Source organism: Martes martes, assembly GCF_963455335.1.
Source record: "Martes martes genome assembly, chromosome: 2".
NCBI classification, from domain to species: Eukaryota; Metazoa; Chordata; class Mammalia; order Carnivora; family Mustelidae; genus Martes; species Martes martes.
Window position 1 is genome coordinate 163,908,052 of NC_137889.1, and position 24,288 is coordinate 163,932,339.

Here is a 24,288-nt window from a genome sequence, read left to right on the forward strand (position 1 = left end):
AGAAGGCCAATAATGGACAATATTCCTGGCAAGTCTTCTGAGACAAGATACAAGGAAGATTTGCAGAAGCATGTGTTTTTCTGTAGTAAAACCATTTTTTTAAATTTGGAGGAAATTCCATAACTCTTCATAACTTTCCCTTTAATAACCAACATGTGTAGATTGTCATTAACACTCTAAAAATTATACTGGTCCCAGTTGTGACTACTAATTTGTACCATTAGTATTCAAGTTATAAAAGTGCAAAGAAGGTTTTTTACCTTTCTCACTATTTTCTGGCAATGTTAGTTTTATGCTTTATATTAAAAAGAACCAGATGAGTTATATGTTTAAAAATTGCTGTTTTCAAATAATGCAAGAATCTTTAATGGATATAACTATTTCCAAGAATAATCTCAGACAGCTATTCCAGAAAATTTTTGTATTGTTTCTTTTCCAATTATTATGTATGTAGCACTATCAATGCATGAGATCAGTTTGTTCTCTGAATGAGACTAAGGCTTTCAATTTATTTTGTAGTTATAATAATCTGTAAATTCCATACATAGTAAATCTTCAGTGCAGCCGACTTCAGTATCATAGTAAATTGTGAGATCCAACTGGATAAAAATATGCAACACTTTAAAAATACAATTTAAAGACAGTACATGATGTAACTTTTTGTTTTTGAACAAACTATAAATAGTCATAAGCGCGTACAATTAAGCTTTTTGGTTTAGTTTGTATTCCCTGGTTAAAGAAAGGTTTATCTATTATTTTAATACCACCTTTACAGTTTGAAGATCAATAGGTAATTTTTTAATATGACTGAAGTAAGAAATATATTCCTGTTTTCTAGCATTGCATCTAAATTCCTATTTATCAGTTATACCTTAAATAGTTTAATGCACCTGCGAGAACACTCATTTTAAAACCATTATATCATATAGACAAAGTTTTTAAAGCCGAAGTTTTAAAAAATGAATTCTTGCAATGATTACTTCAATGTTTATTGCCTTCCCAAATCAGTGACACTTGTTTTTATAGAGTTTATTGTGAAAAGCATATTTGAAGTGACGACTACAGAACAGAAGAAGGTTGACTATGTGGTACTAACATAGATTTAAATGTGTGTTTTAGTGAAATTGCCATTTTCTTATCTCTGTTTCAGAAAGGGAATTTCTCGTTTGTTTTTTTTTTTTTTTCTCCATAATGAAATCTAAGTTCTAGGCCTTGCCTCAGATAATGCAGTTAACCAAGTAGCTTTCAACATCTCTAAGCATTTTGTATTGAATTAGTTGTCAGTAATCCTTGATGTATGTAATGTATGTGTTTTTTAATAAGATCATTTACAATCTTATATTTTAGTGACATTCAGAATCTTTTCTTTTGCAGCCATTTCGTAGAGTGACGTTTTCTGTTGTGAGTCAGCCTCAGGACCCACATCAGGGGTCACTGCAGAGTTGCTATGACAGCGGGCTGGAGGAGTCAGAGACACCAAGCAGTAAGAGTTCATCAGGGCCAAGGCTGGGTGCCCTTCCACTCCCAGAGGACAACTATGAAAGGACCACGCCGGATGGCAGTGTTGGTGAGGCAGAGCATATGGAAAATGGTAGGGGCAAACACAGCATCCACACACATAATCACGCTAGTGAGCCATAATAAGTAAACTTGCAAGGGTCAGTCTAAAACCCAAATAAAATAGCTGACACTAAAACGATTTTATCTAAAAAAATAAATATTTGCTAAAGGACAGAAATGCCAAATAAAGGAACATAACCTTACAGATAAAATTCACCAAACTTGCACCATCATTTTAAAACAGCCTGTCAGAAATAAACACATTTCCGAATAAATCAGAGCCGTACCTGCTATGAAAAAAAAACAAAAAACAAAAAACTAAATTAATTCATAATACCTAAACAATAGCCACTGAGAAAGGTCTTGTGTTATTGTTTTCTTCTATTCATTTTTGTCATGCAACTATTTCTTCAAATGCAATTGTCCAGCCTTAGTGAAAGGAAATGACAATAAACACAACTTGCTCTTTCTTTTCCTGGGTATTTATTAAAGCATTTGTGAACCTCTCTTTTTGAGTGATAGCTGAAATGGAGTCAAACAAGGAGAACAGTGTTATCTTATTCTCCAGAAATGTATTGAAAATCCTATAAGAACTCCCTTCTCATTTAAGTATACATTGTGTTTTTTTTTTCTTTTATTTTCGTGCAAGGTAAAAAGAAAGCAAATTTTAGTTCTGTATGTTCCTATCCTGTTGTGAAATGATTCTCATGAGGACCACAACAATTGGCCTCCTATACACTTTCTTTTAAGTTATAAAGTTAGATTGCAAATAGTATTTATAAATCTTTTCACACTTGTTTATGTTCCCCAAAACAATTAAATGATGTATTTTTTTGGATTTCAGGTTATAAGTAAATGCCTGAGGAGTAGGCTTGTGTGAAATAATGGAATGGTAAAGTTCATATCAATTTTATTATTATTTCAAGTGTAAAAAGAGATTTGGTTATATCTCTTTTAGGGGAAGGAAGGGGAATCACACATTTTATCTATAGTGAAAACTTGAAATGGATTTGTCTTTCACCATCCCATCCCCCAAGTGAAATAAGACATCCCAACTTTCTGTTATATACCAGTTTCTTTAGTGATGGTATGCAAATAGAGCATATTAATGCAGGAAAAGTCTGATTTTCTTGAAGTTTACCTATGAATATTAAAATCCCGTCTTAGAGAGTAATAGATTATAAATGACCCCAAGTGAAATTATGGCTAAACTAAATCATGTTAAATAATTATTTTTCCACACTGTTATCTGGGTGAAAAGATATGATATCAGGGTCTGATGATTGATATCCCTCTTGATTAATAATCTAGAGTTCAAATGGCATTTTGCCTTATGGCTATAAAGGCATGCTTATCTGTGTGTATGGTGGTGTATGCTTATGTGGATGGGAGCTTGATGTGGTTTTTAAGAATTAAGTTTTTTTTAGTATCTATTTAAATGACTATAAAAATTTTGGTATGAATTGCATTGCTGATGAATATATTTCTAAGGCAAATATGATTGAAATGCTTTGCACAAAAGTAAAAATTAAAATACTATAATAATATTAGACACACACACACACCTAGGAAGGCAGAATTGATCTAAGGACATTCCTATACCTGTGATTACCTTTTGATGATATGATATAGTTTTATTTGTGTTTTAAAAAGTATCTCACAATAAACAACATAATGTACAACTAAGTCTTGATTTTTGGATGTCAGCTATATTAACAGAAAGGACTTTGTATCATTGTCATTATATTCACATTTTAATGTTATTTTTCTGTTTTTTGAGTTTAAGTGGATTCAACACCTTTAAAATAAGCAAGAAATGACAAGTAATAAACATAATTATATACGGTAAACACATATTGGTTACTTTTTAGGAAACATAGATGGAAAACTTAACAGGTGAACTTGTTAAGAAACTAGAAAGTTGCTGAGAAACATTTGCCAAGTAAGGCTTTTAGTTATTTTTTATAACCATGTTTTTAGTCTTGTTAATAGCAAAGACTATCATAATAGAACTGATTTTTCTGATTTTGTATGTGACTGACACTTGAAATTCAGTTTTATATAATCAGTTGTCATCTGTTAGCTGTGATTCATGTTAGCCCTGATCTATAGGTAATGACAGAAGGAGATGTGATTCACTTTGGGTGATCCAAATGCAGCAGATGACATTTGAATAAGTTTTGTTGGGTCCAAGTTTTCAGACTACTATCTAGCCATAAAGTACAATTGTGTTGCTTGAATTCTGATAATTTTATCTTCAATATTAATGGATCATTCTGACATAAATAGAATTGGAATTGAAACCTGTCAAGTATTCATTTGTCACATTTAATTGGAATCCAGGTAATCTGCAGTGTTTTGCTTGGTTAGGTTTTAATCAGGATTTGTATTGGATTTTCCATGAAAATACAATTTTGGATGCTGTCCTAGTTCCTAATTATTATTACCTCAAATATTTTTCTTGAATTTTAACCTATGTGAGCAACGCAGTTAAAACTGATTTTTTGGATTAACTTCCATTATAAAGTTTAGAGGATAATTTCCAGTGCAATAATAAAACATTCCAATGTCATGATGCTACCTGGGTATGTGTTAGAACAGCTAATGATAAAAATAAGTTGTCACAGATGCTGGAGTAAGGAAGTAACTAAAAATAACTAAAATAACTAGAAGGAAAATTTAAGTAGAGAGGCAGTGAAATACACTTATGTTCTTCAGAAGCTTTTATTTGCTTCCCATACTTTAGCATAATAAACACAATTTCATAAAGAGGGCCTGTGGATTAATAAGCTTTATAATAAGCTTTATCCCACATTCCAACCCACCTTACTGCCAAATGATGAATGAGGTTTTATTCTCTTATCAGCTTAGGAAAAAGAATACACTGTAAGAATCAACATAATTTCATAAAACCTGAATCCAATAATTAGAATGAGTCCCACCATTTTAATAATTTCAGATCCGGGTACTTACATCCATGGGTCTCTGGAAAACAATAATGGAAATGATGTCATTAAAAAATATTTCAAGAATTTGTTATGAATTAGACATTAATTCATGAAAAACATCACTAATATATTTTTCTTTGTTCTTCATGAATTATTATCAATATTATGATGATCTCGTGTTGATCTTTTGATAAGATTGGGGAAATTAGTTATTTATTATTTGAATAAAATACACTTAATGGGATAGGATATTTTATTTTATTATATATTATTGGGAGTGGGCAGAGGGAGAAGGAGAGGTAGAATTTTAAGCAGGCTCCATGCCCAGCATGGAGCCTGATGCAGGGCTCAATCTCACAATCCTGAGATCATGACCTGAGCCAAAGGGATAAGATATTTTAAAATATGGGGTTCATGGTAGGAAGTTGAGTAATGATAAAATATTTGATAATGCAAATATTAAAATAATTGCAACCTATTACAATGAATTTATAATTCAAGTGAAAAACAAATATTGTTTAAAAACATCATCACATTAAGAGCATAAATTGACTATGCAAGAGCTTGCCCTTGTCTACGTCATGCAGTTGTCTTCAGATTTCCTCTTGGAGTGGTATTCAACAGTTTCTTTAGATCTATTGTTAGTTGTTATCTTGACCTTTGACTTCATGCCATAGTCTACTTATTCTTCTCAGTTAACCCCTGAATTACCTTTGCAAGTCCAATTTGGCTTTGCTATGTGTACTGTAACCATATACAGTGTTTAAAAACTCAAATAAAGGAAGCACCCCATTTGACCTCCAATCCCAATTTTGCCTTTAGGATTGGGTAGGTCACTTATTCCTTCTGGATTTGCTTCTAATCATCTATAAGGTGGTTAACAGAATTAACTCGAAAATCTTACTCAAATCTAACAATCTGTGATTTTTTTCTTTATATCCAATTTTCCTTAGATGTTTTACTCTCCAAATCAGAAACAGAGCTTTGGGCAGATTTTAAAAAGTTAAATGAGGTAAAAAAAAAAAAATTGGCCACTCTAAAATGCCTAATTAATTTTATGTCTCTTGATTTTCTCAGATATTTAAAAGATAATTTTTATTTTTATACACTAATATTTCTGAGCCCTCCAATTCCAAACTTTCTTACTTTTTCAGAAATACGTAAGTTAGGCTTGATCATTGTTTTATTCATTCTCATTCCACATGTGTTCAGTATTATTTAGAGCACACTGTTTTTGAGTATTAAACCACAGTACAGTTCATCACAAACTCATTTTGTATCTGCCATGGACTTTTCACATTGCTTTCAGAAATACTAAGGGTTGCTGGAGGGGGCAGGAGTGGGGATAGGATAATTGGGTGGTAGACATTAAAGAGGGCACGTGATGTAATGAGCACTGGGTATTATATAAGACTGATGAATCACTGACCTCTACCTCTGAAACTAATAATAAATCATATGTTAATTAATTGAATTTAAATAAAAATTTAAAAATTAAAAAAAAAACACATGTGTATAATTGAAATTGGAAATGAAGTACCATTTTTATATGACCAAAGGTAATGAGAATGGAGACTAGACTCATAACTTTGGTGGGATAAAGGGTTCTCTCTCTACCTTTCTCCCACCTACCCAGTTTTCAACAGTCACTTTTAAGGTCCTGCCCCCTAGTCACTGTTAGGCTTGTTTTCAGTTAGATTGAATTAAGTAGCAAGGTTGTGTCTTCCTTCTTTCCAAAGATGCTCAAACACTTCTTAATAGCATAAGTCTAATATCTCAAAACAAATGCCCTGCAAATGCACTCCCCCCCCCCTTTTTTTTAATTTCTGCAGGAAGAGACTCACATACCCTGGAAAGGATTCATTTGCACTGTTCTGCTTTTCAGCCTGGCATTCTATTGCCAGAGGTGGACTGAATTTTCTACCTTTCTAGAAGTAGAACTTTTCTAGAAGTAGTACTTTTCTACTTCTCTGTGACATGGGTTTGTGCCTCCCAGGTATCCCCAAGTCCACAGGCCCCCCTCCTTGACTTCTGGAGGACTTTACTCACTTCTGCTTCTTCATGGTGATTAGAGACAGAAAGGGATTACAGAGGCTGTCTCCAATAAAGATATGGTGCAGCAGCTCTCCAGTAAATGAGCAACACAGTTTAAAAGAATCCAAAGAAGATACTATCCTAGGGAAGAGACAATGTTGTGGATAGAGTATAGTGGTTTAAAAACCAGGCTTTGAAATCTAATATCATTGGTTTGAATCCTGGTTTTTCCTCTTCCTGGCCGTGCAATTTTCTTACCCCACTTAGCCCCACTTCCTTCAATAATAAACCTTATTATTGTGGAAGCAACTGAATGAGATAATAACACCTAATAATTTATAAATAAATAATGAGTCGTAATAATTCCCCGTATTCGTTGATGGTAGAATTATTTACTATTATACAAATAGTAATGATAAATAATATTGATTATTATTAACTTCAGGTAGATTTGACATAACAGAATAGCTTAGTCATGAAAGCATCATGAAAATGTTTTGTCTCATGACGATTCACAGACCTGTACCCTTGAAACAAATAATACATTATATGTTAATAAAAAATAAATAAATAAAATGTTTAGTCTCACAAAGATAGCAATTCTAAAATTATTGGTAAGAACCATATTCTCACCTTGGATACCTTTTAGTCAATTTCTCATTTTTGTGGCACATCAAGGGGTAACACCAAGGAGCAGATATGTTTAAATATATCAAGGATGTGAAATGAAGGAAAAAGAAGATTCTGTCCTCTGGCATCAAATGAACCCTACTCTTTTTGTCCTTTGTCATTCAAGGTGGGGAGAAGCCGTTATTACCTTCCTATATTCTTCTCTCACTTTTAAATGTTGTTACATTTGTGCTCAGTGTTCCAGTTGAGCGCATATCCTTCAGGTATGTGTTTCCCTTTGAATCACTGTGAAATATTCACAGTGACAGGGAAAACAAGCTGAAAAAAGTGTCCAATTAGTATGCTTACCGAACTCTCAGCCCTTTCTTTTTTAATCTCAGTATTAATAATTAACACTGATAAAATGTGTGGCCATATTATCCTTTTTATTCTAATCTGGTCCTTTAAAACTAGATCATTCTGCTGAACCCTTACGACATTTGAGGATGGAATGAGCTCTCATCAAATCTCAAAGTGACTATAGAGGTCAGTTAGTTTCTTTGTTGCCTCCAGACTCTCGAATCATTTGCTTATCTGAATTTCAGCACACTTGTTAGATAATGCATTCTATGTTTAGCTTCTTCTTTAGTTAGGGTATCCTTTTCATGTTTTTTTGCATTCTTTTTTGCCAAAAGACTCTATGTACTTCCATTCCTTCTCTGACTTTTTTCTGGATATGTATAAAAATTTTGATGTTGCTGAAATATAACAACACTCTTATGCATCTTTTGCATGGTAAAGAAACACTAGAACTTGTCTCTTCAGGTGTAATCAGCACTCAACCTCAGAGGTTAGTTCATTTAATGAGAAACTGCTTCACTTCAATATTCCTCATTGAGGACAAAACTCTCTCTTGTTAACTCTTCTACTGCAGGGATTTTTAAAATTAATTAATTTATTTATTTTAAGAAAATCAGTATCTTCTTAAGTACAGCAGGATGATATTATTCCTGGCTCTTATTTATTTATTTATTAAAAGATTTTTTATTTACTTATTTGACAGAGAGAGATCACAAGTAGGCAGAGAGGCAGACAGAGAGAGAGAGAGAGAGAAAGAGAGAGGAGGAAGCAGGCTCTCTGCCGAGCAGAGAGCCCGATGTGGGACTCAATCCCAGGACCCTGAGATCATGACCCAAGCCGAAGGCAGGGGCTTAAGCCACTGAGCCACCCAGGCACCCCGGGGCTCTTATTTAATGGGCTAGTTATATACCAAGAAATCTGTGGTTATTACTTTGATTCAACAAATATGTCTTGAAAATAAAGTATGACCAAGGCTCTCTGAGGAAGTTGAAGTGAATGAGAAACCATCTCTGCTTCGATGGTGCAACTCCTTAAGTTGGGGAGATACAACCGTGATTTGAATAAATTCACTACAGTGTGAAAAGGGGAAAACTCATTAGAGAAGTTCAGAGCAGTGTAAAGAACGGAGAAGGGAGAGGAAAATTCTACAGATGAAATGATTTTAAATGCACTTTTGAAATTTTTACATTATAAACAATGTCTTGGACTGGAAGAAGGCCTTAAAATGGTGTCTGCATTGTACCCCCTTTTTCTACCTACCCATCTTCTACATCATGTAAAAATAATAATTAAATTGGTTTGGAGGTTTTACGTTAAGCCAGGTAAAGTGAAATTATTTGTTTAATTTTTCTAATCAAGTTATTGTTTTTTCTTTTCCTTTTTATTGTTTCTTTGCTTGTTCTTGTTGCTAAACATAATTACTTCAAAAACTCTCAAATTTATCAGTGATGAAACTGGCAGCACACACTAAAGCCAGGTTGAAACTACAGAACAGATTAATTTTATGTCTCTCTTCTCTTTCTACTTATAAATATGGATAATTAATTAAAATATGTGTGATTTAAATAAGGTCTTTCAAACTTAACAAGGGCCTGTAAGTAATATTTTGAAATTATTGTCATTTCTTTTCAGAAGACCAATTATATTACTCAAATTAAGAAGATGATTAGAGTAGATTACAGAAGATCGGATTAGATTAGTTTTATTTTTGCAAAACTAATGCATTTATTGTGTTGTGGTTGCAAATTGTTTTTGTGATTGCTGTCTTAAGACTTAAGTTAAGTTCATGGGTATTTGTCTTTATGTCACATTCCCTTTCTATCTGAAATATAGACAATAGGTTTGCCTTGTTTTTAAATCTTGTTTCTGGAAAATTTTTACTTAATTTATGCATGTTGATTTTGTTTTTGTTTTTGTTTTGTTTTGTTTTGACACTACTCTTATTATTTTGCATGCCTTCTCATTACTGTTCAGGAAGTAGAATTATAAGTTTATTACAAAATGAGGATATATTTGAAACACATGCAAATTTAAATGCTTCCTTTAAACAGATTTTCAACTGCTAAAATACGACAATCAGAAAAACCCCACAATTTTTGTTATTGGGTCCTCAAATGAAACTGTGGTGAGTGCTATAAAATGTATTGGTAAGAAAAGATGGTAGAACAGTAGCCTGCTGTTTAACAATGGTCTATGTGTTCATTTATGTCATAAAGTATGTCTTACAATTTTATTTCTGCTCTCAAATGCTCACCATCTATGTTGATAAGGTAATCAGGGGACCCACATATGATCTGAGCCTGGTAAGCTTCTCTGAGGATGCATTCCTATGAGCCATAGAGTGTAGACTGAATTATGCCCATTGTTTTTATTCAGTATGAGACTGAATTTCACCAGCCCAGCATTTGTAGCAAAAGGTCATAGCAGTCATAACTGAAAATTGTGTACAATGAACAGGGAATTTGGAATACTCTGAGAATTCATTTAGTTCAGTAACCATTTGTTGAGCATTTACTCTATGCAAATTCCCATGAAGGATCCAAAGGTTAATGAGACATGCTCTCTGCCTCCTAAGCATTTGAATATTGTGGTAGAGAATGACGTGTACTGACGTAGATATTTAAAAGTAAAGGCATGGGAGTCTCTATGGAGAAGTTAAAAGCTACCACAACCACAAGATGATGAGCTGAGGATATAAAAAACCACAGCCAGGCTCTGAAGAATGGATAAGTAGGGATTTGATAAAAGAAGTATGGGTATAGTTACAAAGAATAGTGAATGATGTCAAGGAGATCAACTTGAGAGGGTGGGGAAACAGTGGTGCTATTTTACCAAGTTGAGAAAAATGGAAAGAATTTCCATTTCCAGGAGAATTAATCTGATTAAGACATGTGGACTTTAAAGTACTTTTGAAAAAAAATCAGACAATATCAAGCAGACCATTGAAAATGTCCATCTGAAACTGGAGAGTATACGTAAATCACAGAAATATAGCCTTTGGAGTCACTAGCACCCTGGTGATTATGAAATCTTGGAAACAGGGAGACCATCAGTGAAGCAGATGCCACTGAGAAGAGATGATACCCAACATGGAATCAAAATATTGAAATATAAAAGAATCTTGGAGAAGTAAGTTACAGTGAAGGTGCCTGTGAATGATATTTTTTAAAGGCAAAAATAAGCTGTGGCAGGTTGAGGGGAAATTTAGAATTAGGAAAGTAGGAATTATCAAACATCCAGTGATGCAGAGATGAAGGAAGGAGATACCGGATCTTACAGACCTTGATAAGAAAAAGAACTAGAAGACCCAACTGAGAGAGATGATTGTTCCTTTTTTTTTTTTTTTTTTAAGATTTTATTTATTTATTTGACAGACAAAGAGAGATCACGAGGAGGCAGAGAGGCAGGCAGAGAGAGGGGGAAGCAGGCTCCCTGCTGAGCAGAGCCCGATGCAGAGCTCCATCCCAGGACCCTGAGACCATGACCTGAGCCGAAGGCAGAAGCTTAACCCACTGAGCCACCCAGGTGCCTGGAGATGATTGTTCTTTACATTCTTCTTTCCAATGATGCTGTAAGCTGTTTGAGGACAGGGTCTTTGCCTTGTTGACCTTAGCATGATATAACTGGAATAATCCCTTCACACAGATATCCAAAAAAAATTGTTGAATTTAGTTATATGGTCTTAGGGCCCAATGTCTCTGATAGGGATTCAGTAGAAGTGAGACTACTGAGAAAACTGAAGACCAGGAAGTATAGTGTCAAAACACACTTGAGAATTTTTTTCAGGTCAAATAAATTCATTATAATGTCATTATCAAAGACAGGGGTATGGTTGTTGCATCCCTTGACACCAATCTTAATGAAGTTTTTTTTTAAGGTTATTTATTTAAGAGAGAGAGGAGGGAGTGGCAGAGGGAGAATCCCCTAGCAGACTCTGTGCTGAGCAAGGAGCCCAACATGAGGCTCGATCTCCTAACCCTGAGATCATGACCTGAGCCAAAACCAAGAGCTGGATGCTCAACCAACTAAGCCACCCAGGTGCCCCTTAATGAATTTCTAATTATCTTATGCTCCCATTGTTCAGAATTATTATTTTATTTTTACAAAATTTACTGAAAGTACTATAGAGTCTAAAATTTCTATGTAATAGGTTGTGTTATATTTCCTTGAGTAATATATCAATTACTCCTTTAAATTACTTTTTGCTTCTAATATCACTTTTATATTTCACTTTATGTGGGGCCATCATTTGTCCATCTTACTGTCTTGAAATTTATATGGTGTCTGACTAATTGTATTTTTGTTGAAATCCCATAATAACATTTTCCTGATTATCATCAAAAATTTTTATTTTGTAATTACAAGATTCCTGACAGTGTAAGAGTGTTATCAGTGATTGGTAATAGTGTGCAAATAGATGTGCTTCAAAACAGAAAATAATGAGAAGATAATTTACTTGAGAAATAAATTCAAGCAACTTAGCATAAGGACTGTCCAAATCCAGGCTATTTTATATGTAAACACCACCACAGAAATGTAATGACAAAAATGCTTACCACAGCTAGTACACCATGAAAGGGAAGAAATGCCTCCAAATATGTTATGTGCAAAGACTTACTAATAATGATTTGCCAGGCAGATGTCACTTTTGATGTTGTTTTTATCTAAGGAAGGTCAACCATCAATGTCACATAAATTTATTCTTTCTCTGTGTTCATTGTTGCTTAGTAGGAATTATGAATAGGGACTTTATTGATAAAACTTGTCCCTTCCAGTGCAAGATGATCTAAGCAATTGCTGCATAATAATTTCCAAATAAAAATGCAACTCCAATTTAATCACACATACACTCATTCGGTTTATCAGAAATCTCCAGACATATCCATTTTTTGGCTTGGCATATGCACTCCCTGTTGTCCTGAAGCTTTGAATAGAGAGTATGGGAATGTAGGGTGTGCCAAGAAAAGACTACCTGTCTAGTTGCCAGATGGACTCTAGGAGCTACCTGGCAATTTTTTCCCCCTCAATCTAAGAATCAAAATTTTATCAGTGCACAGAATTATACAGGGCCAAGACCAATTTTCAACAATATTACAAGACCCTGATTTCAAAGTTGAGCATCTGTTTATCAAATTTTGAGCAGGAGAATATCCCATTCAAAAATAGGGATATCCCTGCTTCTTCTCTTAGAAGGTAGTCTTTATCTCTAAAGAGATCCAAGGCAAATCAGCATATCTCTTAAAAGATTGCCTGGTGAGGGGTGCCTGGGTGGCTCAGTGGGTTAAAGCCTCTGCCTTCAGCTCAGGTCATGATCCCAGGGTCCTGGGATCGAGCCCCGCATCGGACTCTCTGCTCCGCAGGAAGTCTGCTTCCTCCTCTCTCTCTGCCTGCTTCTCTGCCTATTTGTGATCTCTGTCTGTCAAATAAATAAATAAAATCTTTAAAAAAAAAAAAAAAAAGATTTCCTGGTGAGGGTGCAATCAAAAGAGGGAGGAACTTCATCCAGACCCACTGAGACCGGATGAAGCCTGCTGAAACACATCCACCACTGGATGGATCATGTTCTGGAAAATAGATTGCTTTGGCTCCCTAGATTCAGGGCATCCTTTAGGACTGGGCACCAACTGAGATCCTGGGTCCCTAACTTGTGTTTGTTGTTTTTGTTGTCTGTTTTCCCTTTAAGGTCATCTCTTAAGGATTTTCATATTTTTCTTAAAATACGTAAGTCATTTTTTCATTATCAGCTTTAAGCATGTTTATATAGCCAGACTTCATTCCTCTCTTTGCTTCGAGTTCATTCTATAAGGTGTCTTTGCATGATCTAAACATTCAGCCAGTTTTTCATCAGATCTATTGTTTACCTCAACAATCAACTTGCTGTTCCTCTCCAGCGGGTAACACCTGACACTTAAAACTGTGTATCAGAAACATCTCCCGGAGTGATACGTAATTTTCAACATTGGTGTTTCTATACTCATAATTTCTCGGATGATTCTTACCTAAAATAAATTCAATCTTCAATTATACAAATATTTGGGGGAAATCGAGCTTTAGGGACTAGTGTTTCTTTTCCCCTTTACTGGAGTCGGCACAATGTCACCCATACACCATCTTTAAACAGGTGACTGGAAGCAATGTGTTCACACAGAACTGTATTTTATCAGAGTTCTTCGCCTTAAGCTTCCTCCCCTTCATTCAGTGTGATCAATTGTGTTCAGCCTTCACTAGTTCTTTCAGAATTCAATTCTGAGAAGCACTTCCAGTCTCCTGGACAACATTGGTTCATCTCTTTCTCCCAGAATAATGAGGTTCTAAAATCTAATTCCTGCCTATTTCAGCCCCAGACTGTTTTTATCCTCTTTTGTGAAATCAAACCCACATGCTTTTCTTTTGTAGCCCAGGTCTCAGTATTACCTATGTCCCCAGGATCAAGTAGCTATTAAATTAGTTCTATCAATTGGCCATGGGTTTAGAGGTCCCCATGTGTGTTTTTCTTATGTAACTACATTTCATTTCAGAGCACAAAGTGCAGGACTTTTGACTTGATTACTTAGCCTATGCTTTTTTTTTTTTTTTTCTTTTTAAGTCTTTGAAAATACTAGGGAAAATACGTTACTCTTCTTTACCCAAATGAAAAGTTCTGAATTTCTCTGACATTTCATTCCTGAAGGAGGATTAGAGGACTGTCCCACAGACGGACTCTGAGGTTTCATATTTTTATTATTTTATGCATTCTAATAACCTTACATCTTTATCTTTCCCAACTTCACCATCCCATATACATTTTCTCCCTTGTAATATCTCATCTGTGACATTTTGAGGATCAAGTGATTCATTTTCTATACCAAAAGTCATTATATGTGAGTCTTTTCAGACTACCAAGTTCTGTATTCCTTTTGAGATAGCTTTTAGAAAAGTCTGTCTTATAAATGTTCGATTTTAAGATGTCCTTCTTAAATCTAACTTAATTCTTCTGTTATAAGATATAATACATAATAATACTATGTAATAATTATATATGTCAATATTATATATTATATTTATATATCAAAAGAACTAATGCCAGAAGTTTGAGTCTTTGTTCAAGCTCCACCACATTTTCAGGAAAGGAAACTGGATCAATACACATTTCTCACTCACTTAAAAATGGGAACAAGAATTATAATAATTACACTCCTATCTTCCTTAAAAGGTTGTTGTGCAGTTATACCTGAACATATATTTTTAGGTAGTCAGCATTTAACAAAATTATATCAAGTTACTACTTTACTATGTTCAATTGTTTATATACATTTCACTGTCTTTTCTGGTTCTACAGCTTTTTCTTTTCCACGTCAAACTGTTGTGTTCATAATATTTAGTAAGTGCATGATTGTTTTCTTGCCTACAAAAATGTTCAGTGGCCTCACATGTTTTGCCCAAAAGGTAAGTTGTTTCCTGGCCCCTTTTGAAATCCATATTGGTTTTTAAGGCTAAGAGCACATGGCTCTCTATGTATTGTGAATAACTGCCAATATTTATAATATGATTCTGTGAAAATCACAGACAAGGAAAACTTATTAATTATTTCAGATTTATTTTCTGCAGCTAAGTAGCTTCTGTCTTTAAGAGGCCTGCATATATTTTCCTGGATTTATTGTGAAAGAGTGGTAAATGACAGAAACCAGTAACTCACAAAGATATTCATCAAATAATTATTAAAGATCATTCAGTGCCCAGCAGCAGAACAGTTCTTAAAACTCTGAGATTACAGATGACTCTCAAATATTCATGGCAGTGAGAAAAACCTTGTAAAGGACGATCGCCAATCAGAGTACGGATAGATTCTGCTAATTAGGCACCGATTCATAGCTCTTATTCACTTTTCTACTTATGCTGCTAATTAAGTCAAATATATTTATAAATGTAGAAATCAACTTTTATGGAGTATTTGAGATAATTTTCAGAGTATAGTGCAGAACAACCCAATTACAATACAATTCAAGCATAAAGGGCTAAAGGGATCTTAAAGGGAGGTCATCATGAAGTATCTCAAATGTCAGAGACAAATGAATTGTAGACTTATTCACTCCTGCTCGCCCATCAACACACAAAGCGAGAAACACCAGAAAAGAACAATTTACCATAAAGTGGGTATTTTAACTACATTAAAGTTTATTGGAATGATGAAATAGTATCCTTATTAAGTATCTAAAAATAAATGATAAAAAGATAAGGTAAATTGAAATAATAAACTAATACTTTTATGGTACATTAGTGCTAACCTGAAGATTCTACATATTCATTTGCTTTGTAGAATCACTGAGGAAGGTAATATTATCAGCCTTTTTATAGATGATGATACCGGGAAGAAGATATGCAAAATTATGGTTAATAACTAATAACACTAGGTGCTCAATACATAGGAGTTATTATTATTTATCATCCTTGCTTTTTGCTATTAGCTCCACAGGGCTGTATTTGCACTACTGCATTGAAAGTTCATGAAACCTATTGCAGCTATGATAATTATTTCTATTTTTAAAAGCATCTTTAAGTAGATTCGTTTTATTTTATATTTAATAGAAGCATTCATTTATTATGTAGTTTTGAGCAAATCAGTGATCTTGTGTCATTATCTAAGGCAGAAAAGCCATTCTTTAAACCTATTTTTCAGGGACATTAAGAGAATCCCACTTTTTATTGTGTGATTTATAAAAAACAATGCCTGTTTTTTGTAATTTTGGAAAAGCAGTATTATATTTCATCATTGAAAACCACTTTAAATCGTGCCTTAACAGAAATGTTGAGATCTGGGATCATAAGTGAAATAGTCAAGTTTTTATATCATAAAAATCAGGACAAGCCTAATAGATTTTTTTCTTGTCATAATAATAACAGAATAATAGACTCAATATCATGAGCTGCTTGATGAAATACAGTACTCAAAATAAGGTAAGGATTAATACCAGGTGCTTTATTCACTGGTTGTACTTGATAATTCTGTTCCTTATGCCTGTATCTCATTGGTAGTTCATTCTACATACACACACACACACACACACACAGGCACACACACATCTTAACTGCACCCTCTGCCAAGGCTGGGAGGGTGCTTCACTCCATGGAATAATGCATATGCATAAGAAAATACAGCTTTAGCAGCCTGCTTCTGGAGTTGGTCCCATGCCTCCTAAAGATTGTAGAAACAAAGCAATTAACTTTTTAATTATGCAAACCATTCAGTAAAGTAAGCACTAAAAAGATGTTTAAGCAGTTTATTTAATACTTTTAATATTGTCTCAGTAATGTTGGAAATATCAAAATAAGCTAAAACAGGCTAAATGCATAAACTCTCAGAGATTTATTTTAAATGTCCTCTTTGCAGGATAAATATAGGAAAAAAAATGCTTTCATACCCATATTGCTATCTTCAAAACTATTAGATTGTGTTAAATATGATTTTTATATAACATAATCAATTTAGAAAGGATCCTAGCTATTTCAAGACATGGGCACACATATTTTTAACTACAGCAGAAGTCCCAGACCTTCCAATGGAATTTTTTTTCACTTTTTAAAAAGATTTATTTATTTATTTATTTGAGAGAGAGAAAGGAAGAAAAAAGAGAGAGAGAAAGAAAGAAAGGGAGGGAGGGAGGGAGGGGGGAATTTGGGGGGCGGGAGTCAGAGGAAGAGGGAGAAGCAGACTCCCCGCTGAGCAGGGAAGCCTATGCTTGACCCCAGACCCTGGGAACTTGACCTGAACCAAAAGGCAGACACTTCAGGTCTTTGGGATCAAGCCTGCTTCACCCTCTCTTCCCTACTCCTGTTCTCTCTCCCTATCTGCCTCTGTGTCTGTTTCAAATAAATAAATAAAACCTCTAAAAACAAACAAACAAACCCTTCCAGGGAGAATGATTAATTAGGTGATGCAAATTTAAAAAGAAATGAAAGAAAGAAAGAAAGAAAGAAACTTCCTTAGATACAGTAACAAATTAAGATAAATTGTAAATGAATTTTGAAATCACTGGCATGACATGTTAAAGGACATATATATCTGCCGGAAAGAATTTCCAAGTCCCTCCTACTCAGGTATTATACCCTGTTAAACCTTTTAATAGTAGCAAGAAGATACAGCTTATAAAGGTAGATTGATGACTCTATTGGTGCTAACATTTACAATATTGTAATTGTTTTTCATACTAAAATAAGAATATGTATTTTTAATTTGACATATGGAATCACTTCATGTATTTAGGAATATACAGGCATAAAAGATGGTGCATATTTCAGTGTGGGATTAAGTAAAAATATCTATTTTCACTGAGAAGCTGGCATATTTAGTTCACTAATAATTGACCTAGTCATTAAGCAACTAAAAGCCCCCATCTGCCCCTGATGCTCATTTGTAATTATCATATATGTTTTAGCATCAATGCCTTGGCCTTCATTTCCTCTGATGGGAAGAAGGCATGGCATTTCTGAAGTGGTTAAGGCAATTCTCCTGCCTCGATAGCGGGAAAAAAAGAACAGAAATATAATATAGCTACATGGAGAGATGCCTGCCTCTGAGCTTTTTTCATTTTAGCAGCTTGAGAAATATTGCTGCATGTTATTGCTCAGACACACATTCTTTCTAAATGAAGGTTACTGCCATTGATTTCAAAGAGCAAAAGGATCCATTATAATATTTTTTGTACTTCATTTAGTCAGTCTCCTTATTGATTGGACTTCATGAACTATCTTCTTCTACCTGATATGCCTTTTTAAACAATTTTGAGGACAAATATTTTATGTAGTGGCTCAACATGTGGAGAATTTGACTTTCCAGTTACTGTGTATTTCAGATGCTCCTTCTGAAATTTATAAGCAAACTTTAGGAAATCTCAGCATTGTTCACTTGGGAAACACACAGAGGCACGGATACACACACCATACTTGGTACGCTGGGCTGAGAAGGCTAACACGTATCTTGGAGATAATTGAAATAATAAATTACACCTTCAGACTGATTTTATTTTAAAAATGTTCTATTAAGGTCAATAGTTTCATTAGTTGTGAACTCCTAACATATTGAGACTTTGTATTTTAAAATGAGTAATATTTTCTATACTAAAATAAACTGTATTAAATGGCAAATAGAACATTTGTGGTACTTATTTCTTTAAAATTTGGATTATTTTCTCTCATCGCTTAACATGTCAACCTGGAATTCAATATAATTCTTTAAATAATATACCAACAAAAAGACTGTAAGGTTAACTTACAGCTTACAAACTACAGACTTTTCTAATGCCTTCTAGTGTTATCTAGATATATCATAGATATTCTAGTGAATATCTATGTTTCCACAATAGAGATTTATGGAATGTGTTGATTAGGCTAAAATAGCTGTGCGCTAACTTAGAATATTCTCAAATATTGCATGAAGGTTTTTTTCATTGGATCACTCAACTATTTCATTATTTCAAACTATCCTTTACACCTTAAAGTCCGGTTTTCCTTACAAGGGATTTTGTTTTTTAATATAAGCCTAAAAATCCCTGGGAACACATAGGCCTGGCACTGTTAACACACAGCAACAGGTCTCAACAAGAAATTCTGTGCCTGAAACTCTGTCAGACTCTGTATTTCAAGTTTCTGTTGAAAATGTATGAAAATTTCATGTAAGTGTACCAGTTATTTATAATAACGATTTCAGCATTGTGGTATATTAGGTTTTTCATCCTCTTTCTCTCCGCACTAGAACCTAGCCATAACCGTCCTTGGCTTCTGCAATGCTTGCTAAAATAAAGTCCTTCTGATACTACTTGTAATAAACCTTCATGGAGGCAATCCAAGAAAGACCCTCCTGATAACTGAGTTCTCTTTAATAGTGGATTGTATTCTTGTGAGACTTCAGTCTAGTTATTTTCTCTTAGAGTTAAGGGTTTTATGTTGAAATAGTACTTATTTATTTATTTATTTATATTATTGAACAGTCTCACTGCTATGACTAAGAAAATTGCTCCATAAAATACTTGGTAATGTAAATGTGAGAATGAAAGTTATATATCTGGTGATTTATTAAATTTATGGCTTGTAGGAACATGACTGTCTCTATAAAGAAATCTAATATACACATTGGAGAATATTCTAGCAACGCCTTGTAAAAATGGGATGCTGTTATAATTTGAAATCTCAAAAGCATGAACCACTGTAGAGGTATGCCTTCAGCATTTCTAATCATGCATGGCCTGACTTTGCAAATCTAAGTTTGATGTAGGAAAATTTAGAATAAGCATTTAATTTGGAAATACTTGCTCTCACACAGTATGTAATATTCATATGCTTATCTCTTTTGATGTACTGTATTCCCTTACCTGTTCTTTTTATTGGCAGGGAATAGAAGGGTCACTTAAGAGTAGGAAGTTAGTTGGAATTATGTTAGAGGAAAAACACACAAAGGTTGATGAACAAGGGCCTAGACTAGATTTGAGAACAGTGATTTCCCCCAGAATGAAGAATTTTGGTCTGCAGGTCAAAAGGGACTCAGGGCTATAACGAATGTCATAGGGAACTATCTTTTTTTTTTTTTTAAGATTTTAGTTATTATTTATTTGACAGAGAGAGAGAGAGAGAGATATCACAAGTAGGCAGAGAGGCAGGCAGAGGGGGAGGAGGAAGCAGGCTTCTGATGCAAGGCTCGATCTCAGGACCCTGAGATCGTGGCCTGAGCTGAAGGCAGAGACTTAACCTACTGAGCCACCCAGGCGCCCCCATAGGGAAATAACTTTAACTTTCTTCATTTCCTAGGAATTACTTTAAAAGACATTTTGAAAGAGTATGTATTTTTTGTCTTAAACAGAAAGTTTTTATCATCACATTTTCTGAACTGATTTTGGTTGCAACTCTTTTTGAGAAGTTTAGTGTATTTGGCCAGCAAAATTTTAACTTTCAAAAAGATGATTTTGATTTCAGGATTCTTTTTATAGTGCACCCCCATGAACTGATATGCAAATGGAATATTTGAAAGACCCAAGAAGGTTTAGGCACACAATATGAGATTTTATAAAATATATTTTTGTAACTAGAAAAAATATAAAACAGCAAAATACAAAAAGCCTATGTTGTGCATGGTGAACAAATAGAGTATACCAAGACAAATATTTAGTTTCTTTTTATGCAATCTTCTTAAAATAAACATAGCTGTTATTTTTACAATAAAATCCATGTGGTTTTACAATAAACCATATGGTTTATTTTCAGGTCCCCCTCCCTCCCAGGAAATCTATTACTTAATTGATATATTAAAAAAAAAAAGCATATCTACTGGAGGTGAGGGAGACAGAACAGGTTCTTCACGTATATTAGCAGACCTCCCACATGCTATTTATTAAATTCAATGTTAGTCAACCAATTCAGAGAGCTGATTGAAATGAAGAGAAATCCATAAATATGCAGAAGTATGAAAACATGCAAGCCTGTACTAACTACTCTTGCAGTTTTATCATCTGTCATATTGCTCAGGAGTATACCATATTTTATAGGTTTGAACTAAAACATTAGGAATTCACACATATATAATGAAATAAGATATATGCTTAGATGGAATAGCATTGCCCAAAGTTAACATTTTCCTTCGTGTCATCTAAATGACAGTATTGGAAAAAAGCTGTTCTTGTGTATTAACTGAATTCCAACTTTGAGCATGCTTCATATCTCTTCGGTTGTACATGAATGTGTTGAAATGAAAATACTCCAAAAAAAAAAAAAGTTTTCCCAAGCATCTGAAATGTTTTCTAGTCAAAGAACAACTTGCGTTTTAAAAATAAATTATAATACGTTAAGAACAGGGTGCAAGACTTTCAAACAAAGGATAGGGTGAACAGACTGTTTATTTTTCTTTCATTCTTCATATCTATGAGTCATCATTCCTTGAGGTTCAAAATTATAAATAACGCTACAGAGTGATTTCAACTCTGGAAATCATCCATTTTTTAAAAATTTCATAGTAGTTAAATTCAAAATGCCCTTGCATACCTTCTGCTAATTTTATTCAAGACTGAAGCGTTTTGATAAAAAAATGTTTCCCAATTGTTAGTATATTACACTTATGTGGCGAAATTCACTCAGAATTGACAACTGTTGTTTGACTTGGGAAAGTTAGAATATAGTAGTTTGTACTAAAAGGAAGGAAATAGCAGAACAAGTTATAAAGAAAAGAAATATTTCAATGAGTAAACTATAAACAAATCATGCTTCAGGGAAGGATGGTTGATTAAGGGGAGTTTATACTGCAGTTACCACTGAAAGTTGATGACATCCAGGCACACAAAGGTGATACCAAAAAAATGAAGGTAAAAGTTGTCTTCCGGTATTTAATTTCAGCTATTAGGGCAATCATTTGTAAGTCTTAGATGGTGAGAGTTAGGTAGAGTTACATATCTGCCTATTTGGATACAGAGCTTTACTATATTATAGAGTTAGGATTTGAGAGGTTATAAAGAGCAGGGTTTAATTTTTATGATATGTAATTTTCGCAACAAAATTCTCTTGGAAATAAGCTCTAGAATTACTTGTACGTGCATTGAGTAGAATAGAGGCATTTAGCTATTTATTTATTTACTGATTTATTTACTTATTTATTAAATATCTTACTGTCTAGACTTTATGCTACAGGAAGGCAGAGGCCATATCTTCTTGTTTATTGTATCTCTATCTAATAGGGCAGTGCCTAGCATAGAATAGATGTCCAGTAAATATTTGCCAAGTTAATTAAAGAATAAATTAATATTGTCTAGGCCAAGATCCACCCATGGTTTCCAGTATCATCCTAGCTTTTATGCTTTTCCTTTGCTTGTTCTTCTGATAATGGTCTGAGTTGAACTGTGGTGGTGGAGAAATCAGTCACAACGATTGGTGGGAGAAATCAGTCACAATTGACCATATCCAAAAGAGACAGGCTAGTCATAAATTCTTTGTAGAGTATTACAAATTCAGTCACAATGAGTAGTATAAGATATACCATATCCAAAAATAGACAGGCTAATCATCAAGTCTTTGTGGAGTATTACAGATTTTCTCACCTAAAATTCATACAGTTCTTACTGATCATTGGTATGTACTACACTTAGTGTTTATACATGAGATAGGGCATTTATTATGTTTCATAAAGTTCTACACCTGGGTCTTGGTGAAGAGTATATTCTATATTTCAAAACTATGTTTCTCTGAGTATATTTTTCTCCTTTCTCTCTTAGTTGATAGAACTAAAATGTATCAACAGAAATATTTATTTTGTAGTTGAGAAATTGTTCTTTTCAACCATCTATCCTATCAAAGGTCTCAAACATCAAAGATAGCATGTAGATGGTACATATCTAACATAGGGAAAAATTATGATATTCTTTGCATACCACTCTCTTAATAAAAGTATTTTCTAGATAAATGACATTGATGGGTGGACTTTATGTATCTACTGATTATCATCCAAAAGTTGAGAACATCACAATTGCTAGGTCAAATTCTTAATATATTTCTCATATGGAATTAACTATATATTTATTTATATATTCATTTATTTATTTATTCATTCATTCATTACTAAAATAGAATTGAAATCTGATTTCAAAGACAACTGTATGATTCAGGTCAAGGAGACCCCTAAAAGCCATGGAAAATATTGGTTAAATTTCCATCTCAGGTAAATTTTCTACCATCTATGCTATTCTTATACATTTCTTTTTTTTTAAAGGTTTTATTTATTTATATGAGAGAGTGAGTGAGAGAGAGAACAGAAGAGTGGGGTGAGGGGCAGAAAGAGAAGCAGACTCCCCGCTGAGCAGGCAGCCAAATGTAGGACTGCGTCCTGAGTCTCCAGGATCCTGTCCTGAGCTGAAGGAAGACACTCAACACATTGAACCAACCAGGAGTCCTCTTTACACATTTCTTTCTATATTTAGAAGACTCTGGAATATTTTTTTTTTCTCTAAAATTGTGGTTTGTTTTACAATCTGCCCCAACCCCCGGGGATGAGAATAGAAAGACACAGTGGAAATCAAGATTTTCTATGGGTTTGCTAAGGTCTGCATGAGAAGTGATTCTCTTTGAAGCTTGCAAGGTAGTTCTGTTTATATTACTATATGTCTGTTTTCTTTTTTTAATCACTTAGGTCCACCTTGAACCTGTGTAACAATTCTACTTCACTGCTGCCCCTTCTGCTCTTGTTTATAGCTTCTATCCTCTCTCCCTCACCTCCTGTACTCTGTATTCTCAGCATGGTAACCAATTCGCAACCAAAAAATGGCCAATTACTGAGCGTACTACTTAACTGCCACACGTGAAAATACTTTACATTTTTCACCTCAATCTTTGGGATAGTCTTAATGTGTAGATTTTATTAGTTCACGAGAGAGCAAATCATGCCTCACAGATCTTGGGTGATTAGCTCAAAGTCATGCAGCCCGTGAAGGGCTGAAATGGAGTTTCAAAAAAATCTGTCAAACAAAAGCACCACGTTCTTTCTATTACAACCTGCTGTGTCTCGTCATGCCCTTCTTTCACTGAAATGGTCTTAGCCTCTTTCATCTGCATCGCTTTCCTGCTGACCAATTTTTTCTTTAAAGTTGACTGCAACTATGACCTCTTCTGTGAGGCCTTGCTGATGCTCTTGTCTGTAACTCTCTGAATATCACACAACTGTATTAGCATATATCACAGCGTCATTCTTATGGAGGTTTTTTTTTTTAATTAAAAAAATATGGTAATAATTTTTCATAAAATATTTTCTTCATGCTGTGAACTTAGGGGAACT

The 24,288-nt window shown here is 34.0% G+C and overlaps 1 protein-coding gene across 6 annotated transcripts in view; it reads left to right on the plus strand.

The window, feature by feature from the left end:
- PCDH7 (protocadherin 7) overlaps window positions 1–24,288 on the plus strand; it is a gene marked incomplete at its 5' end in the record, with an annotated part of 389,689 nt that overhangs the window by 167,288 nt on the left and 198,113 nt on the right. For 3 of the 6 annotated variants that reach the window (XM_080797201.1, XM_080797204.1, XM_080797205.1), the window contains one exon: window positions 1,375–1,591. In XM_080797201.1, coding sequence (XP_080653327.1) covers window positions 1,375–1,591 — 217 coding nt within the window. Of the gene's footprint in view, window positions 1–1,374; window positions 1,856–24,288 lie in introns of those variants that run through there. The other 3 variants (XR_013966444.1, XM_080797203.1, XM_080797202.1) reach the window with 3 other exon arrangements.